The sequence below is a fragment of the Poecilia reticulata genome, linkage group LG11 (genome assembly GCF_000633615.1).
Source record: "Poecilia reticulata strain Guanapo linkage group LG11, Guppy_female_1.0+MT, whole genome shotgun sequence".
Taxonomy (NCBI): Eukaryota; Metazoa; Chordata; class Actinopteri; order Cyprinodontiformes; family Poeciliidae; genus Poecilia; species Poecilia reticulata.
Window position 1 is genome coordinate 16,742,503 of NC_024341.1, and position 25,971 is coordinate 16,768,473.

A 25,971-nucleotide genomic window follows, 5' to 3' on the forward strand; every position below is an offset into this window, starting at 1 on the left:
AAAGACACTTTAGTTCAAGTGTTTAAAATTTGTTCCAATAATAATATTGGAACTAACTTTGTTAAACCCTAGGTGACATAATCAATTTCCAAAACTGTGGTGCTGTGACATAAATTAGTAAAATAAAAGCACACTTTTTAATACATTGAAAAGCCAATACTTGAAAAGTAGCATTTAACAACAAGGTGTAGAAGTTGGGGTTTTTTAAATATTTTATTGTTTCTGAAATCTTCATAATTTTAAATGAAGCTTCATTTTGTTAGTCCAAAGCATTTTCAGTTCCAGATAGCTCTTCAGTGATTCTTTTTATCAAAAGGATCTACGGCGACATCTAGTGGCAATTTGATGTTATCACAGATACATAGATTTAAATTGGTATACAGTACTTTGGGTGTACGTCTGAACAAATTTAAAATTTTCAAAGAGGAGATATTTTCCCCCTGAATGTATTAGTTCGTTGTAAATTTTAAACCAATGTAATATAACATATCTAGCAGGGTGCAACTTTGGGGTTAGATTAAACCTACTAAGAAAACTAACATTTTTGAAATATTAACCGAACTAACCTATTTAAAGTAAGTAAACCAAATGGCAATAACTTACCTCCCTAACTAAAGTAAACAGGAAAAAAATTAAAACAAAATTGAAGCTACCTTGTAGCTCAAATACAGTACAAGTTTGAATTATCTTAAATAATAAACATGCAGTACCTTAAAAATGCAGTAGGTGGCGACATTTCAAAACATATAAAGTCATCTCTCTCATTGGGATCTAGGCTTTTATTTTGACAGAGCACGGGAAAAGAGTAGGGTCGTATCGTTGCCAAGTTTGACAAATCAGCGGTAAACCAGGGTGAGTGTCTGTGAATTTTGAATCACGGCGTACAGGAAAGTTTGTGAAGTTTTTAAACGGCTTTATGACCGCGAACAATGGCTGTGTTGGCAAGCTAACCAAATGTCGCAACCGAACCCAGTGGAAATGATCGAGTAATATAAGGTTAGTCACTTTTTTTCAATATGTCTGTCTTAACTCACGTCTCGCTTTTATTTTGTCATAGCCTTTCATAGTTCATACAGTTAACATTGTTTAGGGAGGGTAATTGCAGAAAACTGTTAACCTGTTGGTACTTCATGGTTTAATTTGTTTTGTTTGAAAATTGTATTTTAGTTAAACGATTTGGCTAATGGAGCCATATGTTTCTCAGACAATACAGAGAAGTAGAGATGCCAAAGGTAGTTTCTGCTTTTATAATATGCACGGCTTGTTTTTGGGGTTTTTTTTTTTTTTTTTTTAAAGGACATTGTTTTGAAACCTAAACATGTAAATAAGCCCTTTTCTGGTACTTCTCCCTCGCGTTAGTCACTAGGACACATCATGAAGTTTGTTTTCTTTATTAGCCAGTAAAAAAATCCATGAAACCTTTGTCTGGTGTCTATTAAAGGGGCATGTCACTCGTTTTTAAGAGGTCACCTTCTTCCTGTGTCTCGGGGGGTTTTGTCTGTCATGAAGTTATGAGGTCGCTTATAAAGTCAGAGTTGGACAATTTTTATCATTTAAAAAATGTAAGGAAACTAATTGTTCAATATATTCATGTGTTATTGTTTTTATTTACAAAAAAATATTGCTGTAAAAACGGGGGGGGGGGGGAATGTGATACCGATTTTTGGAACAAGTTGTTAACTCTCCAGAGGATCAGAAAACGTAGGAAAAAAATCTCATTATGGGACTTTTCTCAGACTGTCAAAGAGGAAGTCTATTGTGCAACCAGTGTTTATTTTTCAAGTTTGCTTATAAACCAAAAAGGGAGAGAAAAGAAATCGGAAAGGTATCTTTGTCATTAGTCTGTGACAGATATGAGGTAGAACTTGTTAAACGACTTGAACGACCTGCAGTGTAGAGTTGCCTCATAAAAGGTGAACACCAAATTCAAGTATTGTTTTTCAGTTTGTGCTGTCTGTACTCAGTGCGCAAACATGTTTATTGAGGGAAAATGCGTTTCCTTCACTTTGCAAGTGCTCTGTGTGCCTTTATATAAAGTTCCCCCTTTAGTTTTTCACATCAGGAAACTTCCTTTACCTGTATAGTGAAATTATTTTAATGTGCAAATAATCATTGCCACTATTACAATGTTCAAAGTTCGCTTAATGAGGGGGTTTCAGGTCTATAAATGAGTTAAGTGATGGTTTTTTTTAACGTGACACAGCAGGGTTGTTAGAGGCCGGAATGACCCGAAGACATGTAGGGAATGCATGACAAAGGTGAAACGGACAGTATGTTGAAATAAGAATAATGATAGAAATGAAGTGATTGGCTTTAGGAAGAAAAATACACGTAGAAACCGAAAGGGAAACCAGCAAGACATGAATAAAAGATTCGATAGAAGGAATATTTAATAAGATGAAAATAAGGCTAATGTATAAACTTCTCAGCTTCAGCCTTTAGTTGAAGCTAATGCAAGTCAGGTGTTCACAGATGACCTGTGGTATGCTGACAGACTTACAGGATATGTTTCTGATATGTTTCAGTGCTTTTTACATCATTTCCTCAACCTGGAAGATGGTAAAAACCTGCAAATAAAGCTTGATTTTTGTTTTTTTACTGACATTTGTAAGAAAAACCCCACTTTTAATTTGAAACATTTATTTAGCGGTTGTAAAAAAAGTCCTTTGTGAAGGAACAGAAAATAACCCCTAAAGCTTTTAGTGGCACCCATCTCATTTCCTGGAAAATAAAAGTAACCGTAGCATTTTTGTTATGTATAATTTGTTCCTTTATGCTAGTTGCACCAAGATCCAATGTAAAACAAGCATGTTTTTTTTTAAATAAAGAAATTTTGAAAAGAAGAAACATCACAGTAAATATGAAAATTGGTAATGAAGATTTTCATCAACTAAATGACCAGTATATTCTTGAAAAGCCTCAACAGGTGCGTCACTGTCACAGTAAAGGTATGATCAGTATGCAAATAATGAAAAAAAACATCACTTAACTCATTTATAGACCTGAAACCCCCTCATTAAGCGAACTTTGAACATTGTAATAGTGGCAATGATTATTTGCACATTAAAATAATTTCAGGTAAAGGAAGTTTCCTGATGTGATGCCCTTTTACCAATTCATAGCCCCATTTTCTACCAACATGTTACGAGTTTTCTTTTCCTACTTTCTACTTCCTGCACAAACTTTCATACATTTAAACAAACCACTTCCTCCTCATACGCTAAATCACATAAAAGACATTTGTTTTTCATTGTAAGTATTTTCATAATTTATTGAGGTCATTTAGAACAACATTTCATATCTAAGGTATGTTTGAAAGTGTTTGCCCAGTTGGTCCGCGTCTCTAGAATCTGTAATTAATAACTCATGACTGCATCTTCTAGTCGGGTATAAACAGGATTTGACACAGAGGCGTCTTGGCTTCAAAATGGGGAAGAGACAAGAAATTCTGGTTGAACTGAAGGTAATCTTGTCCATGGTCTTGACCGACTTAAGCTGAACTTTCACCATTTGGAGCAAACATTTAAAGGTATAAAACAACTGGAACTGTGACAAACAAGGCATGGAAAGAACCCACATTTATCTTCCTGACATGGACATAAACGTGGATTTGGATAAATTCTACTGGAATTTTAACTGGAACCTTTTGCATTCACCAGATGAGGCAAAGAGGTTTTCATATGGATTTGGTGTTTAAAACAAGAATGCAGCCTTTTCCATAATGCTCAACAATTGGTCATTCTTGTGTGTTTGGGAAGAACAGGGAGAACAAAACTTTTGATTGTAGTGCTCCTACAGTAACAAAACCGATTGTAAATTCTTCTATAAAATAGCTTATCATACTGCAATAAAATGTAAATATGTTTTAGCTAGTTTCTTTTACAAGGAGTATCCAGGATGCTTTATGCTACCAGTGATTCTAAGTATGAAAATTCATATGAAAAGGACACCAGTGCCAGAGAATCTAAAACCTCCTCTAAAAGGGGTTCAGTGACAGTAATTTGGTAGCGGTTGTGGTTTCGATTCCTCTGGTGAAACACTTGGTTTAATGCACCAGTGGGTAACCTTGTGACACAGCTGGTCTGTGGATGCAATGCTGCGTGTAAATCATGAGAAAAAAGGTGCTGGCAGTTTTTAATAGACTCGTGTCATGTTTTGCAAATATAATCAGTGCAGCTGTTTGTGTGTTGTGTAAAACTCTTTGAAGGATTTATTTTTTTTTGTTAAAAGAGCCATCACAGCAGCTCTACCTTCCTCTGTTCGGTTTGTCACATTGTAAAAGGTGAGCTATCAATTTGAAATATCAATTTCAAAACTGTTTTCCTAACAGATATGAAAACGGATGCAGGATATTTTAGCTTTGTTCAGGTTTAAAATAACTCTGGGTTAATATGTCATGCTGATTTTCAAGGACAATTTGTATTCAAACAATGCAAAATATTACAATATTAGTGATGCAATCTCATCAAAATGTCTCCAAGTATATGTAAGTGTTCTGCTGCTGTATGTGTGTGTGTGTGTGTGTGTGTTTCTAGGAGTGTGTGAACTCTGATGTGATGGCGGAGCTCCCATCTGGGCTCCTGGAGGCCTGTGTAGTGGTCGGAGCTCCCAGCGATAAGCTTCGAGAGTTACCGCAAGTATGTATGCACAAAAACGAACTGGGATGAAAAATTTGATCAGTTTTTTTTTTTTATTATTTCCAAGCTGCATCATCAAGTTTATGATTATAAAAACATAATTGCTTATTCTTATCATACATCTACGACAAGTAATACGATTTCGCAATCCCTTGCAGCACACAAAGTCAAGTGAGCTCCCCCTGCTGGATCCTGAGGTACTGCAGGTCCATGCTCCGCCGTTTGTTTCCATAGAGGCCAACTCGAACCACGTCATTGGTCCAGCTTTCAGCCGTGTGCAGAGGAGAAGAAGTTTCATTAAAAAGGTTTTCTAAGTTAACTAATTTATTAAAAAATGAAAGAGAAATCATTCGAGCCAAATGCCTTTTGTTTCTGTAACCTGCAGAAGAGGCGAGATCGTGCTGCGGAGGGCGTGTCTAATGGAGATTCAAGCAGTCGTCACGAAGCATCGCCGGTACCATCAACGGAGGACATCAGTGTTCCAAAGGATCTGGACCTCATCGCTTTGCCTCAGCTCTGTTTCCCTGGTACAACTTTCATTCCAAACCAGTTATATACTAATGAGCTTTCACAGAAGCGAAACGTGGTGCTCTTTGTCGTCAAATATTTTGGACATACTTTATGCAGCTTGGTGATTGTGCACCAGTTGTGTTCACTTTGATTTATTTGTTTTTTTTAATAACTGCATGTATACCTCTTACAGCTGAGAAAGTCAGTGTTTGTGTCTTATTTGGCGCCTCTTGTTTTTTTTGATTAGATGGTCTTCAGCTAGCCAGTGAGCAGAAAGATGACGCTTATCACTTCTTGGTTTTCACCGACCTGTTTGGCAATCGAACCCATGGAGTTGTTGTCCAATACTACAGAGCTGTGCAGGTGCAAACACGCATGCAGCTTGATCAGTAAAACATTGGATACGATCAATTCAGAATTTTATTTCTGATCCTCTTTTATCTTAACAGTCCGTTCAGGACAATGTTTTCCAAAATGGCCACAGATGGAACGCACCCAAGTCTCGTCTGTTTGCTCCTTTTGCTGTGTGCATCATTTCAAAGTTTCCCTACTACAACGCCCTGAAAGACTCCTTGTCATGGTAACGTCATTTTGTAAATACATTGCTTTTTGGACTACTTGATTGTGATTTTACCTAAAATAATCATATCAGATCAAATGGAAATCTCTTGCATGTCTAGTATAAGATGCTACAGAAAGATTATAACATTAACCCTTAACAACTTGGTATATCTCTAGTTATCCATTATCTGTAATGCTTCTTTCTCGTCATTGCCAGTCTGCTGGTCCAGTTGCGGACTGCGAGACAAGCTGATCTTGAAGAAACGATCAGGGAGTTTTCAGCCAAGCTGTCCCTCGTTCCCCTACCACCTCCTGGACAGCTGCATGTGGTCAGAATATATTCCTGCCTTTCTTTGCATGTTCTGTACTAAATTATACTTTCCTTCTGCACCACATTATAATAGATCTAAACGATAAAATGTGTTTGTCAGTCTTTTAGTCTCCGTCCCCTTCAAGTGGTTCTCCCGTCCAGAGACGATCAGGACAGTCCCGTTGTTGACCTCAACCTTCACCTTCCTCTTCTCTGTTTCACTCACACAGCTCTGCTCCAGGTGGTTATCTCACAGACATAGCACACAGGAGAACACAAAGCCACAACACCTGTAAAAATGCTATTCTTGAGCAGACTAATAAGTTTTCCCACTGCTGCGTCTTCCAGGTGCTTTCCTGCCTTCTGCAAGAGCAGAGGATCGTCTTTTTCTCCTCAGACTGGGCCAGACTGACTTTGGTGGCAGAGAGTTTGTTGCTGTACCTGCAGGTTAGGTTAAAAAAATATATTAATCAAAAAAGAGCTTAAAACAATATCCTTTAGTTTATCTCTTCCTGCTCCCTGCTCTTAGCCACTGTCCTGGCAGCAGCCCTACGTTCCTGTCTTGGCCCGAGGAATGCTGGACTTTCTTATGGCGCCGACCGCTTTCCTGATGGGCTGTCACATTAATCACTTTGAAGAGATTGCTGCTGTAAGTGCACCACCACCCATTTATTGCTTAAATTTTGCTTACCAGTGAATTACTAAATAAGTTAAGTTAAAACCACTGATGCAAACTAAAGAATTCATGGTTCTATGCTGTAAAATCCGCATCTGGTGGTAAAATGGGAGGTTTTTTTAATTGGTATAAACTCAAATATGAAGTTCAACAATGGCTGCTTATTCTCAGCTGTCTTCATCTTTATTCATTGACTCATTGAAGCTCAGCTTACATTTCCATAGATGCTTTCTTTTCTGCAGACTGAGCCATTCTCTGTTAAACTGTGCTATGTTTTACATGCGTTTATCTCTGGATTTAGGAGACAGAGGACCTAATCCTTGTGAATGTGGATGATGGTTTGATTCAGACATCGTGGTCTGAAGCTGTCGACCTTCCTGCATTACCTCTGGCTGCAGCAGAGTGCTTTATTTCGAGGTAACGCCCGCTAACCCCAATCTAAAAGCATTGCTGTAGTGCTATTTTATTTAGTTATTGATCGAAATTTATTTGCGTAAATGTTTTTACATGGGTTAGAATGACCTAGTCAAAGTTTTAGGCTTAAATCCAGTTGGCAATATGTGCCGGGACTTGGAAGCTGGTGTCTGCAGATGCGTTTCACCCAACCTGAGATGTTTTTATGAAGCTGAATCAACAAAAAGTTTCAGCTTCTGGACGTGCACAGCTTGTAGAAACATAACTCAAAAGACTCTAGATCCACAGTTTGTGTTTGCAATGAGTACGAAATTCAAGCTATGTTGAAAGTGTGTCAGTATACCATCGTTAAACTGCTGTCTGAGCATTTGGAAACCAAACGAACAAAATATTTCCCTAAAGGTTCGAAGGTCAGGTTTTGAATATTATGGACATCATAAAGAACATTTAGTTCGTCTTTGCTTTGCTGATGTCTTGAGTGGCATAGATGCTCCCAAACGTGTTATTTTACAGGCCAGTTTATCGGTACTTCATCATGTGCTCGTAGTTCTTTAGCGGGTAATTACTAGCGGGTAAAAATAGTTCAATGACAGAAGCCAAATCTGAATCAGAGTTTAAGTCTAGGTTACCTCCTAAAGGCTTTTAAATTAGAGGAGTTGATAGTGGATATAATCCACAAACTATACTAAATTCCTTTGTGCTTTGGGTTCTCCAGGGCAGAGAGCTTACAGATTCAGTACGATTTGGAGCTGTGCCACCTTGGAACAGGTACAGATGTTAACAGCCTTCGCTCCCAGCGTAGAGGCTGGCAGCAGAAACTCAACTCCCAGATCCAAAACATCGCCCTGGAACTGGTGGTCAACATCTTCAGGTGAGGATCCACCGAAAGATTAAAATAATGAACAGAAATATCAGAAAGCCTTACGCTCTACTGGCACCTTGTTTTTTCATTGTCAGAGGAGTCCAGGACTTTTTAAACCATGAACACAGAGTTTTTAATAGTGAGGAGTTTCTTAGAACGAGGGAGCCAGACGACCAGCTGTTTTACAGAAAGGTAATTGTCGACCATTGTGAAACTAAGATGTACTCTTGTCATGCACACAGACCTGAGACTGTGACTGACTCTGCTGGAATTGTCCTCAGGTGTTAGAGACGCACATCTTTCACTCATTCCTGCGGGACAGGCTGAACCGGAAAAGAGATTCCTTCAGCCGCATGGAGCAGATGACACAAAGCCAATCGCACCGGTATGACGCTGGCATGATGTCACAGCTGAGGGGCGGCGATAAAAGTGCTAATGACTTTATTTAACACAATTTCTGGGGATATTTTTTTTTGTTTTGTGTTCTTTTAATCATGTTCAACTAATATAAATAACAGTTGTTACACCTCTTGTCCCTTCTCCATCTAAAAGATGAAAAGTTTAAAATTTTCACATAATTTTTTTAATGCAGTAAAGATATGAATATTTTAATATTTTTTTCTTGCCCATCTGTGTAAAGTAGTCAGTCATTTATTGATATAAGTAAAAGGAGAAGAAGATATTAGTAATACTCTGAAGCAAAAAAAAAATATATACTTGTAAAGTTCACGCATTGTCTGACTTTTTTTAATTGTCATGATTAACGTTACAAAACATCCAGCTGTGTTGGGATTTAATCAAGAATGTAGATCCTCTTATCAACTTTGTCATCTCCAAAATGTTGCCAACATTTCCAAATCCAACATTTTGATAGATTGAGGTTGAAAAATTATATAAAATAAATAATTCGGAGCAACTTGGGTGTTCTCTGTTGAGCCTTCCTGTTTTCCTTTGGAAGTCTCGCTCTCTAGAGGGCTAAAGAAACCATGCCTCTGACTTCATTTTAAGAACCTGACTGAATTGTAAAAATCATTTTCACTTTTTTCTTAATTCAGTAATAACATTCATACAAGGGCTGGTGTTTGTGTGACCTGGTAATTCTCAGGTGCTCTGTGCTCAGTGAGTGGAAACAGATTGTTTTTAGTTTCTGAATGGCTGGTAACCAGTTAGGGGTCTACCATGTTTTGGTCCCCAGCTGATCCTTCTACATGAGTTTGGACCCTGAAATCCCAAAGAATCGGACAAGATTGTCCAAATTCTAAATTTTATAGGTGACACTGGTGATGATTTGCCATTGCCAAGCATATTGGGAGATTACACAATCCCTTTTTCCTACTGAACACTGGCTTTCTTGAGTGACATTTGATGTGGAGGAGTCATGATTTAAATATTGATACCTGAAGTTTCTGATCAAACGACTTTCTCTCACTGTCAAACCAAATCCTCTTCCCGACTTTGTTCTTTGCAGGAATCGTGCAATGACAGAATCCCCACGCCGCCCTCCGATGTCGGAGCTGTCCAGAGCTGGCCCTGACCGCAAACTGAGCAAGCGGCTGGGAGCCAGTCTGCCGAATCTCGACCAACCCATTAACGAATCGGTCGCGTTGAACGCAAACAGACTACTCTCCATTCGGAAGATCAGTCCCGATAGCGGTCAGTACTGGTGACTGAACTGAGAATCATTTGAATGTGATGTCGTTCCTGATTGCATGTTTTTTTTCCTTCCAGGGTTGAAGTTTCTTCAGAAACCTCTGAAGGTGTTCCGTCTCCCAGAGTTCCCGCCGCCATTAGCCTATCATTACGTTCAGAACTATTACTCTGACATGGTTGCCTCGCTGGGGAAGACTATTAGTGCGACACCACCTGATGAATCTGCACTGCTGGCCAGGTATCTGCCGAAATGACAGACAGGGTTTATAGTTTCACCTGACCGGCTTGTTCAAATATACTTTTCTGCTGACACTAACTGAAGATGAATCATATGATTCAGCTCTGAAGTAATGCAAATAAAAAGCGGCAATTACCCTTTTGATTATGTAATCTTTCTGGTTGGCTCATTCCTGCCCCAGTTTCTGACTGCTAGCTTCCTTAAAGAAATTTAAAAAAAGGTCAAATCCTCCTTTCGGCTTTATTTTCCTCTGTATCTTTATTTAGTACAAAGCCCGCTTCCAGAAGAACAGGTTATAGCTCATGAGTCATGAAGATTTTATCATTATGTCTTTTGTTTGCGTTTCAGTCATTGTGAATTCCTTGGCTGCTTTTCAAGATTTCAGAGCCCCTTAGTAGATTTCCTAAAGGGCTCTAGATGATAAATTAAATCCTGTTACGGTCTGTGTGTGGCTTATCCAGTCTGTTCTTCTGTGTGCAGATACCATTACCTCCGGGGTTTGGTGAACACTGTGTCCAACAGGCGTCTGGACGCTTTAGAGGATTTTCATAGTCTTTATAAGACAGACGCCGAAATCTTCCCTTCTCAGATGGTTAACTCTTTAATAGACTCCCTGCCAGATGTTGAGCGGGTTCAGGTCAGTTCAGACCAACTCCACTTCTTCTTTTACTTATTGAATCTAGAAACTAAAACTACTGCTGAGGTGTAAATGTGACATGGCCCTAATATTCCTGCCCATTTTTAATCACATTACACCAACATGTGTGATAGATGAACACAAGTTGGTGCATAATTATTAAGGAGAACTAAAAGGGATGTAAATAACTAATCTACACCAGTCGTTTGTGATTTTTATATTTAAATATATTTTAATATTTCCTTTTGTCTCTATCACATAATATTTAAGTAAAAAGCATTGAAGGTTGTGCTTGTAACGCAGCAAATTACACAAAAAGTTTTGGGATGGGCCTATTTCATTGTATTGTATTACCAGCGGCTAACAGTGACACGGACAGCAACGCCTCAGAATTGAATATCAAAATCCTCTTCGCAGGCGGACAGAAGGCCGGAGATCAAACGCCTAATCAGTCGGCTGAAGAGGGAACAGGAGCGGGAGCGCGCGACGCAGGGCACGGGACAGGAAGACGCAGCAGTAAAGCGTTTCCAGCTGCCGAAAAAATACATGCACTTGGAGGAGTTTGTGAAATGTGTCCAGGAGTCTGGCATCGTTAAAGACCAAGGAACCATCCACAGACTGTTTGATGCTCTAACCGTAGGTAAGGGGGAAACTTTTTTTTTTTTACTGTACTTTGTTACATGTGTGTTTGGCTTGATTACAGTTTAATGAGGGACACATTGTTTATTGCTAGTTTGTACTTTAGTTTATGGTTGTTTTATAAACTCCAAGGTTTTGGACTACTTGCTCTTAACTATTGTCCGCAGGAATCTTTCTGCTGTGCTCTTTCTTCTGCTTTTTCAGGCAAACATTTATTTCTTGGGTTAATGGTTGACTTGGCCCTTCTGAAGAGTTTCTCACATACATTTTCAGATTACACCAGAATAAGCTTTGTTCTACTCTAGCGTTCATGTGCTTGTTTTACACATCCTGCAAATGTTTCCATATGAAACTAACTTGAATAACACTTGAAAGTAGCTCTGCTTTATCTTAGAATATTCAAGATTTTTTTTTTCAACATTGAACTTCTTCTTTACAATATATTTTTAAAGTTGTGAAAAACAATAAAAAAGTGCTTTAAAAATGAATTCATGCTGGAGTTTCCCAGAGACATTTTTGTCTCTGCTTTCTATTTTTAACCTCACCTGTAGTAGGTAATCGAGTTTTTTTTATTATTGGAGTGTTTGGAAACACTCTCAGACATCTATGGAAGTAGATATCCGGGACTTGAGTTAAAAATTAAAAGGTGACGATGACTTTAAAAATCTGAACGCTGTCAGATTCTCAGTTTACATCATCAGTGATCCAATGCTGTCTATGCTTTCAAGTGGTGGCACTAAGCTGCTTAATTGGTGCTTTTAACTCAGCAGAGGATGTATAGTATTAAATTTAGTTGACTTGACTTATCCCACACGGCTAAAAATTACATGGTTGTGTCTCGGTGTATGAGAGCACACACAGCTGCTGTGTTGATGTCGTGCTGAAGGCCGGCTCCAGCTGCTCACTCTGCAGGCGTGCTGGCACATCAAACAGCCTGAAAGAGAAAGAAAAACGCATCTTAGCCACCAACCAGATGTTTGGATACGTTTGTGTGCAACAGAGTTCTTCAAACAAGACTGCTCTGTCGGCAGATTTAAGAAAAACAAAATGTGGCTCAGCTCAGTATTCAAGCAGTGTATTTTTGGGTGGTGTGTGTGCGTGTGCTGCAGGTAACCAGAAGCAGGTTGGTCCAGACTTATTCAGAGTGTTTTACACCATCTGGAAGGAGACTGAGGCCGAGGCTCAAGAGGTCTGTACCAAAAATTAAATGTGTTGATATCCATACCTGCAACAGGAGAGAACTTTGTAGAAAATATTTTAATTTGTCAATTACTGAAATGTGTGTTTTTTTTTGTTGTTGTTTTTTTAATGTGTAAGTAAATGTTAGGAGAAATTCCCAAAGCAATTTCTTTTTTGCTTGTTCTGCATGAGGTCTCTGCTTTCCTTTGCTCCTCATTCACATACATGCATACAAACATGCCCATCAGGTCCAGCTGACGTGAGCAGCCTGCTCCTATTTTTCCGTCATGCCGTGTTTGTTCTTGTCTGAAGATGCTAAAACAGCAAACGCAGAAATGATTTCAGAGATAGAGAAGCATGCTGCCTCACAGTGACCTCTGGGTACAAGCAAGAGTGAGACACTCCTCAAAAATACTTTTGAGAACAATGTCTGTCTTTATCAGGGAGGAATCAGGTTGGCAGTGGTGTTTACAAATGAACAGAAGATGGAGATAGTTGTGACGCATGGCTGCAAATTGTAAAAGACAGCAGGACGTTTCATCCATTTTACTGATTTTTTACAAGATAAGAAGCATTGACTGAAGTAGGATCAGATTGCTAAATCATTGCACATGGTACATAAATTATTTACTGTATTAATTTTCCGGTAAAGCGTTAAAAGGTTTCTGATTGATTCACAGTTAAGTTTTCGATTGAATAAATGAAAAGTGTTGTAACTTCTAGTGCAGAATGCTCAACGTATAAGACCGGCAATGCAGACAGCAGGTTGCTTCTTCTCCCTTATTTTCCTCTTGCATCCTACAGCTTTTATCAGATGGCGTTTATTTCATGCAATTTCCATGTCCCTAATTGCTCCAGTCATGGAGGAGCAACCGCAGTTTGCATAAACGTTCAGAAATATGGCCGGATTTTTCCCTAAATGAATGCAAATGTTTCGTTTACATGTGAAAATAATATGTTTGCCCATTTGTGTTATACAAGTTTAAGATCTTTTTTGTTTAATTTGATAATTAGATGGATAATTAGATTCATATTTTCCCCCTCATGTTTATCATTTAAAAAAGCAAAATAGAAAATATTAAGTCCTTGAGTTTAATTAGATATAATTCTAGTGGTCTCTGAGAACTTGCATAAGATCTCTTTGAAGACTTTTCTTTTAAATATTAAACATTACATTGGCGATTACAGGTTCCTGCGTAGATATTCACACCACATGCTCTTTTCTTGTACATGCTGTCATATTACAACTTCAAGCTTTGTTTTATCTAAAATACCAACACGAGGTGGTGCATAGTTATAAAGGATATACAGCTTAATTATTTTTCTAAAAATGCAAATCTGAAAAGTGGCATGGATATATATTCCCAAACCTACAGTGCAACCAATTGCAACTGTCATTTATCTTCTCTTCCACAATTATTCATCACTTTGTTGGTTTATTGTTTGAAATCCCAATAAAACAAAAGGGTCAATAGTTTCAATGAAACAGAATGAGAAAAAGTTCCAGGATTTTTTTAAAGACTTGATTACATAAATTTGGTAATGGATTTTTTTTTTTCTTCTCCTGAATGTAATTACTGTATAATTTTTTCTGTTTGTTTTTAAGGTGTGTCTGCCGGCATCCGTGCTGGAGCACATTGATGCTGCTGAATGCGTCTTCAAGCTGTCATCCTCCGTCAAAACGAGTCGTGGTGTGGGGAAGATCGCCATGACTCAGCGTCGGCTTTTCTTGCTGACCGACGGACGACCGGGATATGTGGAGGTGGCACAATATCGAGACTTAGAGGTGAGAGGAAAGACCGAGAATAAACAACACGAGCCAGTAAATGAGAATTTAAAAAAAAGACGACGACAATTCTTTGTTGACAGGAAGTGAGGGTGTCCTCTGCTCCCTTCCTGGTTCTACGCATCCCCAGCCTGAAGATCCGTGTTCATGGAAGGAAGGAGACATTCGAGGCGAACCTGAAAACGGAGACTGAGCTGTGGAATCTGATGGTCAAGGAGATGTGGGCAGGACGATCAATAGCTGACCGACACAAGGTAAAGCTTTGATCTAGGAGGGTAACTGCGGGAGAAGAATGAAAGTGGGAAATGCAACACCCCATCAAGATCAATTATTGAGTTATTTGTCACTTTTATTACCTTATTTTTATCTCAATGTGTGTGCACATGTACTAACACATGAACTGCAGTGACCTGTGTGGCTGAAATTCTGTCTGACACAGACGACCAAAAATATGCATGCTATAGCAGCAGGAGGAGGTTTTCCTTTTTGAAACCGGACATTGTAGCTGAAACACACATTTTCATTTTCTTTCGTCTGTTAACTCGCCACCTGAATTGAAAAATCTCAGTTCCTCTTCTCTGTACTCTCCACAGTCAACAAGGTGATCATTGATACACATGACAGTGTTTTTATAAGCAGCACTGATTAAAAAAACTCTTGTAACTAATCAGCCAACAAAAGACATTAGACAACATGGAAAGAGCAATTGCCGATCACCTTTTACTTTATGTAAAAACTGAGGTTAAATAACACTTTTTTAAAGTGTTGACTTTTTTAAAAATAAAACCAAAGTTGTTCTTGTATCTGTATGCTGTGTATTGTCTATTTATTAGAAATAATTTAACAACAAAGTCAGTATTGGAAAAGTTCTGCACAACTTACACAAGTTACTGTCAGTTGTATTTCTAAGTATTATACTTTTATTTTAGAATTTTCATTTGCATGCACCAGAGTGGCCAATGATAAACAATGCTTATATAAGGGCTGATTGAAAGTAGCCTTGATAAATTTATATTGTGGCAAAGCTGGAGCAGTATTTGTCAAATGTACCGTACATCCTTGCATCTCTGAAACTCTAGGCAAACACACAACGGTGTGATAGTAATTAAAATGAGTTGGCAAAACTTATTTGATACATGATTTCTTAAACTAAAACGATATTATAATCATATATCCTGAATTGCATATTCTGAGAAGTGAATTTAACGTGGATTAAAGTTTGTGTATAACCCACTTTTATCACAATTTAAAATGTATCCCGATGTCTTAAATTAATCTTGGCAAACAGGATTTGCCATTTTGTTTGGCCAATTTTAATATCCAAACATTAATAACTAGAATCCCAGATACCAGAGATCTGATGTTGTAAACTAAAAAGGAAAAAAAAACTATTAGCAAATTGTATAGTATCATTTAGAGCTGTGCAATACGCTAAATTACAATCATAGTTACGATATAAATCTGTGCAGTGTCAAAATGGATTTATTTAGTTCACTCTTATGTTTCAAGTGCATTCACAGTTTGTGTGCTATTCACCACTCTTGCTGTTTACATTTGACATGGATGACAATGGCTGAGATGTGAAAGCATGCAGAAGGTGGCGGGGACATTGTGTGGTTTAAAGAAAAAAATGTGAAAAATGTGGGTCATTATTAATTAAACATATTGCAATATTCAATCATAAATACCATATTTTTCGGACTATACGCCGCTACTTTTTTCCTACGCTTTGAATCATGCTGCTTATAGCCCGGTGTGGCTTTTCTGTGGATTTTTCTTCAACCACCAGGGGGCTCTTTAGCAGGAAGTGAATCATTGGAAGTCAAAATTGGAAATCAAAGAAGAAAGTGCTAATTTTCAGTTAGAAAAAGCACATGCAAGCAGCAGGCACGACTGAGAAATTTCTTCAAACTCATATGCTGCAGTTTTTAAGTTGAGGGCTATCGATCTGGTAGTACAGGAGGGAAATGGAACCATTGCACATAAACTCGGCGTGAACAAATCCATAGTTTGGCTTTGGAGACGGAGAGCAGCGTCCTTAATAAATCCAGCAGGTTTATTGGAAAACAGAGAGCGGCGGAGATACCAGCGGCTTATAGCCCGGTGTGGCTTTTATATGTACGTTTCCAGTTTTGTGGGGGGTTTTGTTTGTTTTGGGTTTTTTTGTAGCTGCGACTTATAGTCTGGAAAATACAATATTTGTAAAACATTATTTTCTTCTATCTCTGTTAGGTCAAATTTTTAATTGTTTAGTTTCATTCTTTCTTCTTAAATATGTACAAACAGCAGGTAAATTAAGGTTTTCTTTTGTTGTTTTTTTTTCACTTATTACATCTAAAATATCTTTTTCTCCAGGATCCACAATACATGCAACAGGCTCTGACCAATGCCTTGTTGATGGACGCTGTAGTGGGCAGCCTTCAGAGCAGCAAAGCTATCTATGCTGCTTCTAAACTCGCTTACTTTGACCGCATGAGTCTAGAAGGTGAGATAGCTGTTTCTCCATCCCGCGCTACTGCGTTTGCTTTTGTTATTATTGCAGTTTTTATCTGTTTTCAGTCACATAACATTCTTGCTAAACCCTCTGCTCATAGAAGCTTTATCACGCTTTATCATCTGGAAGTTTTTTTTGGTAGAGTTATTGGTGCTTGAAAGCACTTCCTGTTGCATCACCATGCAGTCATCCCATTAAAGGTTAATTACTTCTGTTTTATGCGTCTCCAGCTCAGATGATGGTTCCCAGCACAACTTCAGAGACGCTGAAGCATAAAATAAACCCGTCAGTGGAATTTGCCGTACCCCAGGCTGTAGATGTGTTGTTGTACACTCCAGGTATACACAAACACACACACACAAATAAAGCAGTCTCTACAGCATTCCTGTTGACACTGTGGTGACAAGTGTCAGGTTCCTCTGGTCTCTGATTGGTCCACAAGGAAGTCTGGGTTTTGATTGGTGGTTTTTCAGCAGTAGAAGTGTTTGGTAATTTTACATTGCATTGTGGCACCCACCCCCACTGACTAACACAATTAACAATTACTGATTATGCAGTTAACCTTTGGTTTACAATCAGCTCTTACATTAACAGGAAAAGCGCGTATGTGAGCATTACATTTTCCAGCAGCACTAGTTCCTCCTCGTCCGGTCTCCCTTTTCGGGAAAGTGCTAAAGTGAAAAAAATTTGTCAAATTCACTGAATATTGTGAAAACGCTGAATTAAAAGGAAGCCTCCATTTCAGAACTTTTCAAAAGTTCTTAGTTATTGTCAATTTAAGCTAAAGCTTTTGGACAAGCCTGCATTTCAGCCCATAAATGTTTGAGTATGTTTCTTAGCACACCCATTTTTAAGCGACAATCCTCACGAGCCTCTTTCCTGCATGTTCATTGTTTCCCTGATCCATCACAGCTGATTTAAATGAAAAGATCTGTATGTTTTTCCATAACTTCAGGATGTAGAAGTGGTGATTCAGCCATCTGAATCAGGGTCTAATCTAAAAAAATAAATAAATAAAAGATAATGGGCCATATGAGAATTGCTGCTCTAAACTCACCTTGGATTGTTTTTGTGTGACCACACTGCAAACTAAATATAAATGTCTTCCTTTGCAGACCAGCAGGAAGCTCTGCAAGCCTGAGAGTGACATTGAAATGAATTATTTCAGATTCGTGTTTAGACAGAGGAAAACGGGGGAGATTATTAGACATTGTTAGGCTAATGCTAACACTATTCACACAAGGTAATTCAGAGAAAAAGTATATTAACACAATAAATGTATTAAAAGAACACTCATTAAACTGAAAAAAAAAATAAATAAAATGCAAGTTGAAACATATGAACAGATAATGATATAAACTAGTAAAAAAATGTTTTACAAGTAGGAGTAAGCAGTAGTTTTTTGCGGCTTGTTTCCTGAAAGTTTTTGGGAAATGAGGAGTATACAAACAATTATTTACATTAAATTAAAGAAAATTCCCACACATCTATATATTAATATTAAGGTAATAATTGATAGAAACTCATTTGCTAACAAGAAAATATTTAAATGCGAGTATCGTAACACAGAAAAGTGTCCCGAGAATGGAGCCCTGAGGAACCCCTCGTGTGCTGGATGGACGCTCAGATTCATGACGTCTTAAAGAAACAAAAAATGTGAAGTGACTTGTAGCAACATTAGCTTAGAAACTCGATCATATTAGGTGTTTCTGTTTATATTTAAAGATTTTGTTAGATTCTTGGCAGCTGTTCCGGTTTTACCAGCTTTTTTATTCTTTAACTTCACCTCTGTGTCTGTCTTAAAACGCTTCACATTCCAACTGATTTTAGATCATTCTTATTGTTTATTCATCACTTCTGGTTTGTTTGTTTTGTGTGCTCTTCTGGCATTTTTGTGCAGATGTTTAGAAACCGATTGCATCAAAATACTCTTCTGGTAAACCTTTGACTGGTCAATCTAAACTTCTGTTGACCATTAGACATGACTTGTGACTTTTTTTTTGTTGTTGTTTTCTCGTCTTTGTGGGTGGTCGAGGAAGGCTAAAAAGGAACAACAAAGGCCGTGGCCTTTAGTTTGCAGCCATCTGGGGCCACTCAGAAACAAGCTGGTGGCGAACCTACCACCAACTCAAATACACTCATGTGAATGACAAACACAGCCCCTCTGTGGCAGCCTAGCTACAGGACACATCTAGCTATTCATGTCTGTCTCCCAGAGCTAGCCTCTCCCGCTTGAATATAGGTCACTGAATTGAGTTTCTGGCCCAGGACCAGTTTTCTCACCCCCTCATTCCTCACCACTCCCTTCTCTCAGTGTCTACGTTTCTCTCTCTGCTCCCCTTATGAAATGCAGGATGTTGCTCTCTCTCTCTTTTTTTCTCTTTTTTTTATTCCAGCAGCAGTGAATATGTAGGAAAAAATGTGACCGTTAGATCAAGCCAGGGTGGAGTCAGACCGCTTGAGTATACTGCAGAGCATGAAGGGTTTTGACTCAAACTGTCTAATGGTCACACACCTAAATAGAATCTGGTGCAGTTGCAGGAAACATTTTTTACCTCATTCTTGTGTGGTTTTTATCATTCTGTTTCTAATAAGTGAAAGTTATTTTTTTAAATCAATAAATAACGTATAAATGCTGCTTGTGTGTGTTTCAGGTCAGTTATGGGTGTCTGTGGGTGGAGGGAAGGTGATGGTCTATGATGCATCCAGCTGGTCCCTCATACAAACCTGCCAAGTTGGAAATGCAAGACTGGTAAGAGAAACCAGCAGCATGCTGGTGATTTTCAAGTTGACAGTTTTTTTTTTTTCTTTTTACAGAAAAGCTTCTTAAAAACAAAAGAAATCACACCCTCTGTTTTCTGTCAAAGAGCGTAAGTCGTCTTTAGTCATAGCGGATATTGTTTTTCAGTGCTGCTTGGGACAGACACACCTTTTGACTCTGCTTAACATTAAATTTCAAATGTATTCTTTATGCTCTCTACACTTTGTTTGAGAATGTAGTCATTCTCAATAACATCTTGTTTCAAAGTCAGGATATGGATTTGTTGGGATTACATTTTTGAGTAATTATTCCAAGCTCTTTGTACCTGATTTGGTCCTATATAAAACCAAACTAAAGAAACAGATCATCCTCCCTGCTACACTGTTCTAGCTCAGTGTTGTCTCATCTGCCCTCACAGACGTATAAAGTGGAGTTACATGCAGCTCTTAATCCATGGGTTTAATGTGATGCCGGGACTCACTTTGCAGATGTAGCAGCTCATCTGGTAAAGCTCATCTTTTTCAGAATGTTTAGGAGTACGTTTGTGGACATTTTTGGCCTTTCAAAAGCTCATCAGTGGGGTCAGACACTGTTGTTGGAGGAGAATCACCGTCACAGTCTATGCCCTTATTTATTCCAAAGGCAGGGTCAGGACTCTACAGGTCGTTCAAATGATTGCAAATCTATTTTTATGATGCAATAAAACCACTTTTCTAATTTATTAGACAGACGTTGTGGTTGTAAAGAAAATGCTAATCTATTTTGGGAAGATTGGTATGCATCAAGCATAGAAAACATCTCAGGAATTTGCTGAAAATTGGAGTAAGAACTATCCAATGAATTATAAGCAAACTGAATTGATAGGGAACCATCATCTTCACAGATATATTCACTAGTGGAAGTAGGAAAATTTCCAAACACAATGCAAAGAGGAACTCAAAGAACTGGGACTGAACTGCTGTGTAGCTTTAGGAAAACCAGTGATGAGTGAGGCCAATAAACAAAAGAAGGCTTCAGTTTGCTGGCAATCAAAAATATTTGACTCCGGAGCCAGACGGATTCAGCTGTTATCCATCACACATGCCACTGGAAATCAGATGCATATGAAGCAGTTTTTTCCTCTGCCTTTTTTTCTTTCATTTTCTTTTTCTGCTTGCAGAAACTTGCATGTTATCATTGTGAGGTAAACATTCACCAGAAACGGAGAGAGAGAAGTATCTCCTTAGGACTTTGTTAATATCCTACCTCTGACTCTTGGAAAGAAAAAAAAATCGAACAGAGGTGTATGTTTTAAAACACTCACGCCACCTGGTGGAGAATATATGTATTTGTGTGAATGAGCTTTCCTTAACTTTTTAAAATGCGAGTCGACTCAGTTTTTGTTATCTGTTAAAAAAAACACGTCTGTATAAAACTCAAATTCCTTCAATAGATGAAATATTATTACAATTAATCTGACAGCATTAAAAACACTAAATATTCTTTGACTGAACAAAATAAATAATTGTATTAATCCTGAAGCTTATCATCTAGGTTTGTGTGTTTTCAGAACTGCATGCTGGGAGTTGACAGAGACCAGGTCTGGATGGGTTCTGAGGACTGCGTCATCTACATCATCAGCCTGGTGTCCATGGTCTGTAACAGGCAGCTGACTGAACACAGGGCAGAGGTCACAGGACTCGCACTGGACAACGAAAAATACTGGTGACTCCTTATCTATAACTTCTAAATATTTATAGATTTTTTAATGTATCACTGATTATTTATCACAAGAGCATCAGCAGAGGCTGATGGTTTGATTGCTCTAATCTTAGACGTTGAAATTTAATTTATTAATATACATTTCTCTAAAAGATGCACATGTTCTGTAAAAACGCATCCTGGATAAATGTTTTGAAACATGTGCCGTCATCTTCAGCCACAAGGTGGCGTACTCCTGCAGTGCGGAGGGAACCGTCATGGCGTGGGAAGTCTCCACTCTACAGGTGAGTGGAAAATCAGCCGGTTCCTTCCCTTCTCAGTCAAAATCTGGATGAATAAACATTTCCCAGGTAAATCTCACGCTGTGGATTTACTCGTCTTGTAGGTGAAGAGACATTTTCGTCTCTCCTGCGATCGCCTGCAGTCGGTCTACAGCTGTGGTGGAGTTCTCTGGTGTTGTGAGTTTCTTTTCTCAATAAAGCCAGACAAATGAAGCATGAATGGGCTTCTTTTCTAAATTACCGACTGTGTGCGTTTTCTCTTCCCCTTTCTTAAGGCGCTAGGGACGGCATAATGGAGGTCTGGAGGAACGGTACATTAAAACAACATATAAATCTGCCCGAACAACAGAGAGTCACGTTTAGCTCTGCTCTGCTGATACCCGAGGTAACACACAGACAGACGGTCTTAGTATTATTATTGTGTAATACTAAGACATTTACACATGTATTTCAAGTGTGTAAATGTTTGACGTCCTCCTCCCTGTGTTTTCCTGTGTTTGTATTAGAGCGAGGAGCTTTGGAGTGTGTGTGTCGACTCTGCAGAGGTGTATATCTGGCACATTAAAAACACCAGCAGACCCATCAACCGCGTGATGCTGCAGGACTGCACTGGATGCTACTGCATGATTCAAGTCAAAAACCAGGTTCATTCACAAACAGACACATATTGTGAACAAAGATAATAAAAAAGCATTTGTTTCTACAGCCTAATTTACAAAGAATTCTCTAAGACAATGAAGTAGGGTGTAACATAGATCCTGGAGGAACACCGTTTGGTATTGTAAGTGGAGGTGATGTAGTTTCCTCTCAGCTAAATAATTTCTAAACCAGTTCAGCACTGATTCTTATCTTATCAAATCTGTTTAGTAGAAGTTTTGTTAATATCCTACCTCTGTCTCTTGGAAAGAAAAAAAATCAGAGGTGTATGTGTTTTTTTAAACATACACCTTTGTTAGGCCAGCTTTCTTGGCTAACAAAACAACACTTTAGCTAAATTAACAAATAAACCAATCTGTTCACTGTCCAATGGGTCGATTAAATAATTTGGAAGCAGCTTAATACTTCAGTGATTTGGGACAGGGAAAGTGTAACCTGCTCCTTCTCTCCGCCTCTCTGACCAGGTATGGGTCGGGGGTATGGGCCGTAGCTCCACCAAGGGGAAGATTTACATCCTGGACACGGAGCGCTACGAGGTCCTGAAGGAGCTCCACGGCCACATCGACAAGGTGACGGCGCTGTGCTCGGCTGAGGACCGCTACGTCCTCAGCGGAGCCGCCAAGCACGACGGGAAAGTCGCCATCTGGAAGGTGGAGGATCGAGGACTGGACTCCAGCAAATGTTAGCTCTGCTCCAAGCTCTGCTAAAACCAATATGGAACTTCACGTGAACAATGAAGGTTAAAAAAAAACTGAATAATGAAGGGAAGCCCAATAAAGACTGATGAATAAATGAAGGAATTACATGCGAAGCATCGAGTTTATATGAATTAAGCAACGTTAAACCTTTTTCTAAAACTTATGTTAGCAATACTCACACAACTGACACTTTTGTAAGTTTTTAGCAAAGACAAACGACTGAAACACAAAGTGTGCCGATGGGTTTTTCACTCCAAAGTGTCTCACTTTAGATTCCACATACGTGCTTGTTATGCAAGGCCGTGTGCAATCCGAGGACGTTATGTGCGTTTAGCTTCACCTCATGCTGTGTGCTTGACGTGGAAATCTGCAGCTCCAAGGAGTCAAAATACCATGAAAATACAGAAGAGGTTGGAGATGTCAGCAGCACTGTGGGAAAGCCCCTACGGCGCTGCTTCAACACGAGGATGCATGGGGATGGGAACTGGAGTCGGCGAGTACATCAGAGCATCTTGAGAACTTGTGCTCACGCCCACCGCTTAGAAAAGTATTCAGCCGTGTCACATTCTGCCACGTTACAGCCACAAACATTGATGGGTTTTGGTTTTACGGATTACCATAATTGTCCTGCTCGACTGAAAACCTTTTATACCTGCAACTGATTTCCGCTCGGAGGAAAAAAGTTATTTCACTTCACAATTGTCTACTACTTTGTATTTGTCCAATAAAACAAAATGAAGTACATTGTTTGTGGTTGTAATGTGGCAAAATATTAACTAAAACACACACCTCTTATTTTTTACATGTATTTATTTTTCTGCAATACATTGTATACCCCGTGATGTAGTTGGTTTGTAGTTAAAGGGACCAGAAAATGTTGAGTTGTTCACATGTTTAACACTCCGATGTTTATAACATGCCTGTAAAATGCTTCAGTTGTTGGGAGATCATTTTTTTTCTTATTAGCTGTTTAATCTCCCCAAGAATTCATATATTTCATTATTTTTTTATTTATCTGCTGTATCTAAATGTGTTGTATTTATAGGCATTTTTTATTTTCATTTACTTTTTAAAGACATAATTGGGAAATGTTGTGGCCAAAACTATTCACGTTTTTAACAAATAGTAAAAATACTTTTTAAAACAAAACATTGACTGCTTTTTTAATATTAACCTAATTTTTACAAAATATTTTGGAAGATATTTGTCGTTTTGGGTCTGCCATACAGCATGTCAGAAACAGGATTTGATAAAATTGTAATTTTTTTTTAATTCAATCAAACCCTGAAGAAAAACTCGTATACAACCTGTGACCTTTAAAATCAAGATAACTTGATTTATGAAACAGGATAGTAATAGAAAATGCACCAGCTGTCCACCTCTAACAGGCTAAAACAGAAAATTAATGCAGTTTGTTTAGTAAAAGCTGTTATGCTGTTGAATCACCTTAATAAACATCCAGCTTTCGGTCTAAATAAATCCTCCATTGTTGCTAAATTAAAATATTTTCACAAAAAAAGAGTGGGACAAAATACCACTAGTGGTATGTCAGTTATTGCACAGTATCAAGTGGAGTATTTATTAGGTTTATTAGTATTGAGATTATCACTGATTTTAAACTTAGTTTGTTGATCTGTGTTGAAAATAGAGAAACTTTTTCAAGTGGCTTCAAATGTTTGGAAGCATATAAAATGCCCCCCAAAAAATAGCTGTAACATTCACAAAAAAAATGTTATAGTTTTAAATAGATTTACACAAATACCCATAAAATGAAATGATCAAAGTAGATGACTTGTTTAACCAGCTCCATCAATACTCAAAATGATCACTTACATTATTTTAGTGGCATCATTGTGAATTTTATATATTAAGTGGCAGTTGGTTGATTATTTTAGACACCTTTGTTTACAGCTGTACTGTGGAAATGTGGTATATTTTATTCAAGCTTACTACCTATGTGATAATGCCTACAATGCACTTTCTAATATTTATCAGTAGAGGGCGCAGTTTTATCAAAAAGGAACGAAATTGGCCCAACGTTTCGTAGCTTCAGACCTGCAGAAAAATCGGTCATCTATTGAGTCTGCAAGCATTTCTACAAAGTCAAGTAAACATGATTTACAATGACGTCACAAACAGTATCAACAGCTTCAAATCGTCCACATAAACTTACTTGGAGTAGATAGCATGTTTTTGTGTCAGTCTGCTCATTTTTCATTGACTTTTACAAATCATGCCAGCTTTAATTCAAAGAACTGCCCTCCAGGAAGAAAACGAGCTGCTCAGCTCCCTGCTTGCAGTTTGCACGGTGGAAGACAAAACAAAGTCCAGCAGACAAATCCCGCCCTGCTCGAGTGTCCTTGAGCAAAACACTAAATCCCTGCATGGCTGCTGATCCCCCGTGGGGCTGTTGGAGGTGTTTTTCACCTCCCAGGACTCTGGCATTTACAACAGCCTGCACTTTGTGTGACTGTACCGGACATTGTTTGGTAACATAAAGCCATAAGCAGCTGTTAATCTCCCAGCATGCAGCTCGACTTGTTCCTCGGCGCTAGTTGGGGATAGGATGCTTTCTGCGTCTCCTGTTGAGTTTTTAATCACTTTCTCTAATCCATAAATCTTTACTTGGTAAAAGGGAGTTTCAGGTGTAAGCGGTCCCAAAATATACAGATTAGGGAACTAGCTTGGCTCAAAACCTGCTGTTCTGCCAGAGACACTTTTCTTTACGGCATCAAGTCGCAGCTGCTCTTTGTCGTGAATTTGTTGCTTCAATTTACAGAAGCTGACACGTTTCTTTTTTCTTTTTTAACACTGATAAAGATATGTATGGTAAAAGCATTATTTCTCAATGAAAACTGTAAAATTTTATTTCACTACATTTATTCAGTCAAGAATTGTTTTTATATAATTTCATTTTTATTGGTTTATTTTTGATTAATTATTAGAAAAATAAACCAATAACAAAAACAAATGTAAATTAAAAAAAATTATAATTTTTATTCCCCCCTGTTCATATGAATACTGTTAGTTTTCTTTTAGGACATTTCACAACTTTGGTGCATACCGAGAGAGAAGATCTTTGTAGTTGGTTTTTTTTTCAGTCACTTTTATGCAGCTAAAATCAGAACAAAAGTTGTGGATATTATTTGATTTGATTTTGATTAAAGTCTCTATATTGTTTTTAGTGGATTATAATTTTGTTCTTATTTGTTTTATATTTATTTAAGATAAATAAACATATTTATCTTATTTATAAAGATAAATAAATATATTTATGCTT

General features: G+C 38.1%; 1 protein-coding gene across 3 annotated transcripts; it reads left to right on the plus strand.

Annotated features, from left to right (window-relative positions):
* Positions 1-801: 801 nt before the first annotated feature.
* Positions 802-23,626, plus strand: dennd3a (DENN/MADD domain containing 3a). 3 transcript variants are annotated; one of them, XM_008422140.1, is made up of 30 exons: positions 802-996; positions 4,536-4,637; positions 4,796-4,942; positions 5,023-5,164; positions 5,395-5,510; positions 5,597-5,727; positions 5,926-6,037; positions 6,140-6,259; positions 6,367-6,465; positions 6,548-6,667; positions 6,996-7,111; positions 7,824-7,979; positions 8,066-8,162; positions 8,252-8,355; positions 9,439-9,623; positions 9,699-9,858; positions 10,339-10,495; positions 10,913-11,135; positions 12,244-12,323; positions 13,920-14,099; positions 14,183-14,353; positions 16,455-16,584; positions 16,824-16,931; positions 19,248-19,345; positions 20,904-21,058; positions 21,273-21,339; positions 21,441-21,513; positions 21,612-21,721; positions 21,843-21,980; positions 22,458-23,626. In XM_008422140.1, the coding sequence occupies exons 2-30, from the start codon at positions 4,557-4,559 to the stop codon at positions 22,677-22,679; spliced, it is 3,798 nt and encodes a 1,265-aa protein (XP_008420362.1). In that variant the 5' UTR covers positions 802-996; positions 4,536-4,556; the 3' UTR covers positions 22,680-23,626. The 3 variants fall into 3 exon arrangements, with proteins under 3 accessions (XP_008420362.1, XP_008420364.1, XP_008420363.1); XM_008422141.2 differs by having other exon boundaries at positions 810-852; XM_008422142.1 differs by lacking the exon at positions 6,140-6,259.
* Positions 23,627-25,971: the final 2,345 nt, after the last annotated feature.

Excerpts from the sequence above, each read along its gene's own strand:
- dennd3a (XM_008422140.1), top strand. The coding sequence starts at position 4,557 with ATGGCGGAGCTCCCATCTGGGCTCCTGGAGGCCTGTGTAGTGGTCGGA. Across the intron at positions 5,728-5,925 it reads CTGAAAGACTCCTTGTCATG|TCTGCTGGTCCAGTTGCGGA; the intron begins GTAACGTCATTT and ends CGTCATTGCCAG. Across the intron at positions 12,324-13,919 it reads CTGAGGCCGAGGCTCAAGAG|GTGTGTCTGCCGGCATCCGT; the intron begins GTCTGTACCAAA and ends TTTGTTTTTAAG.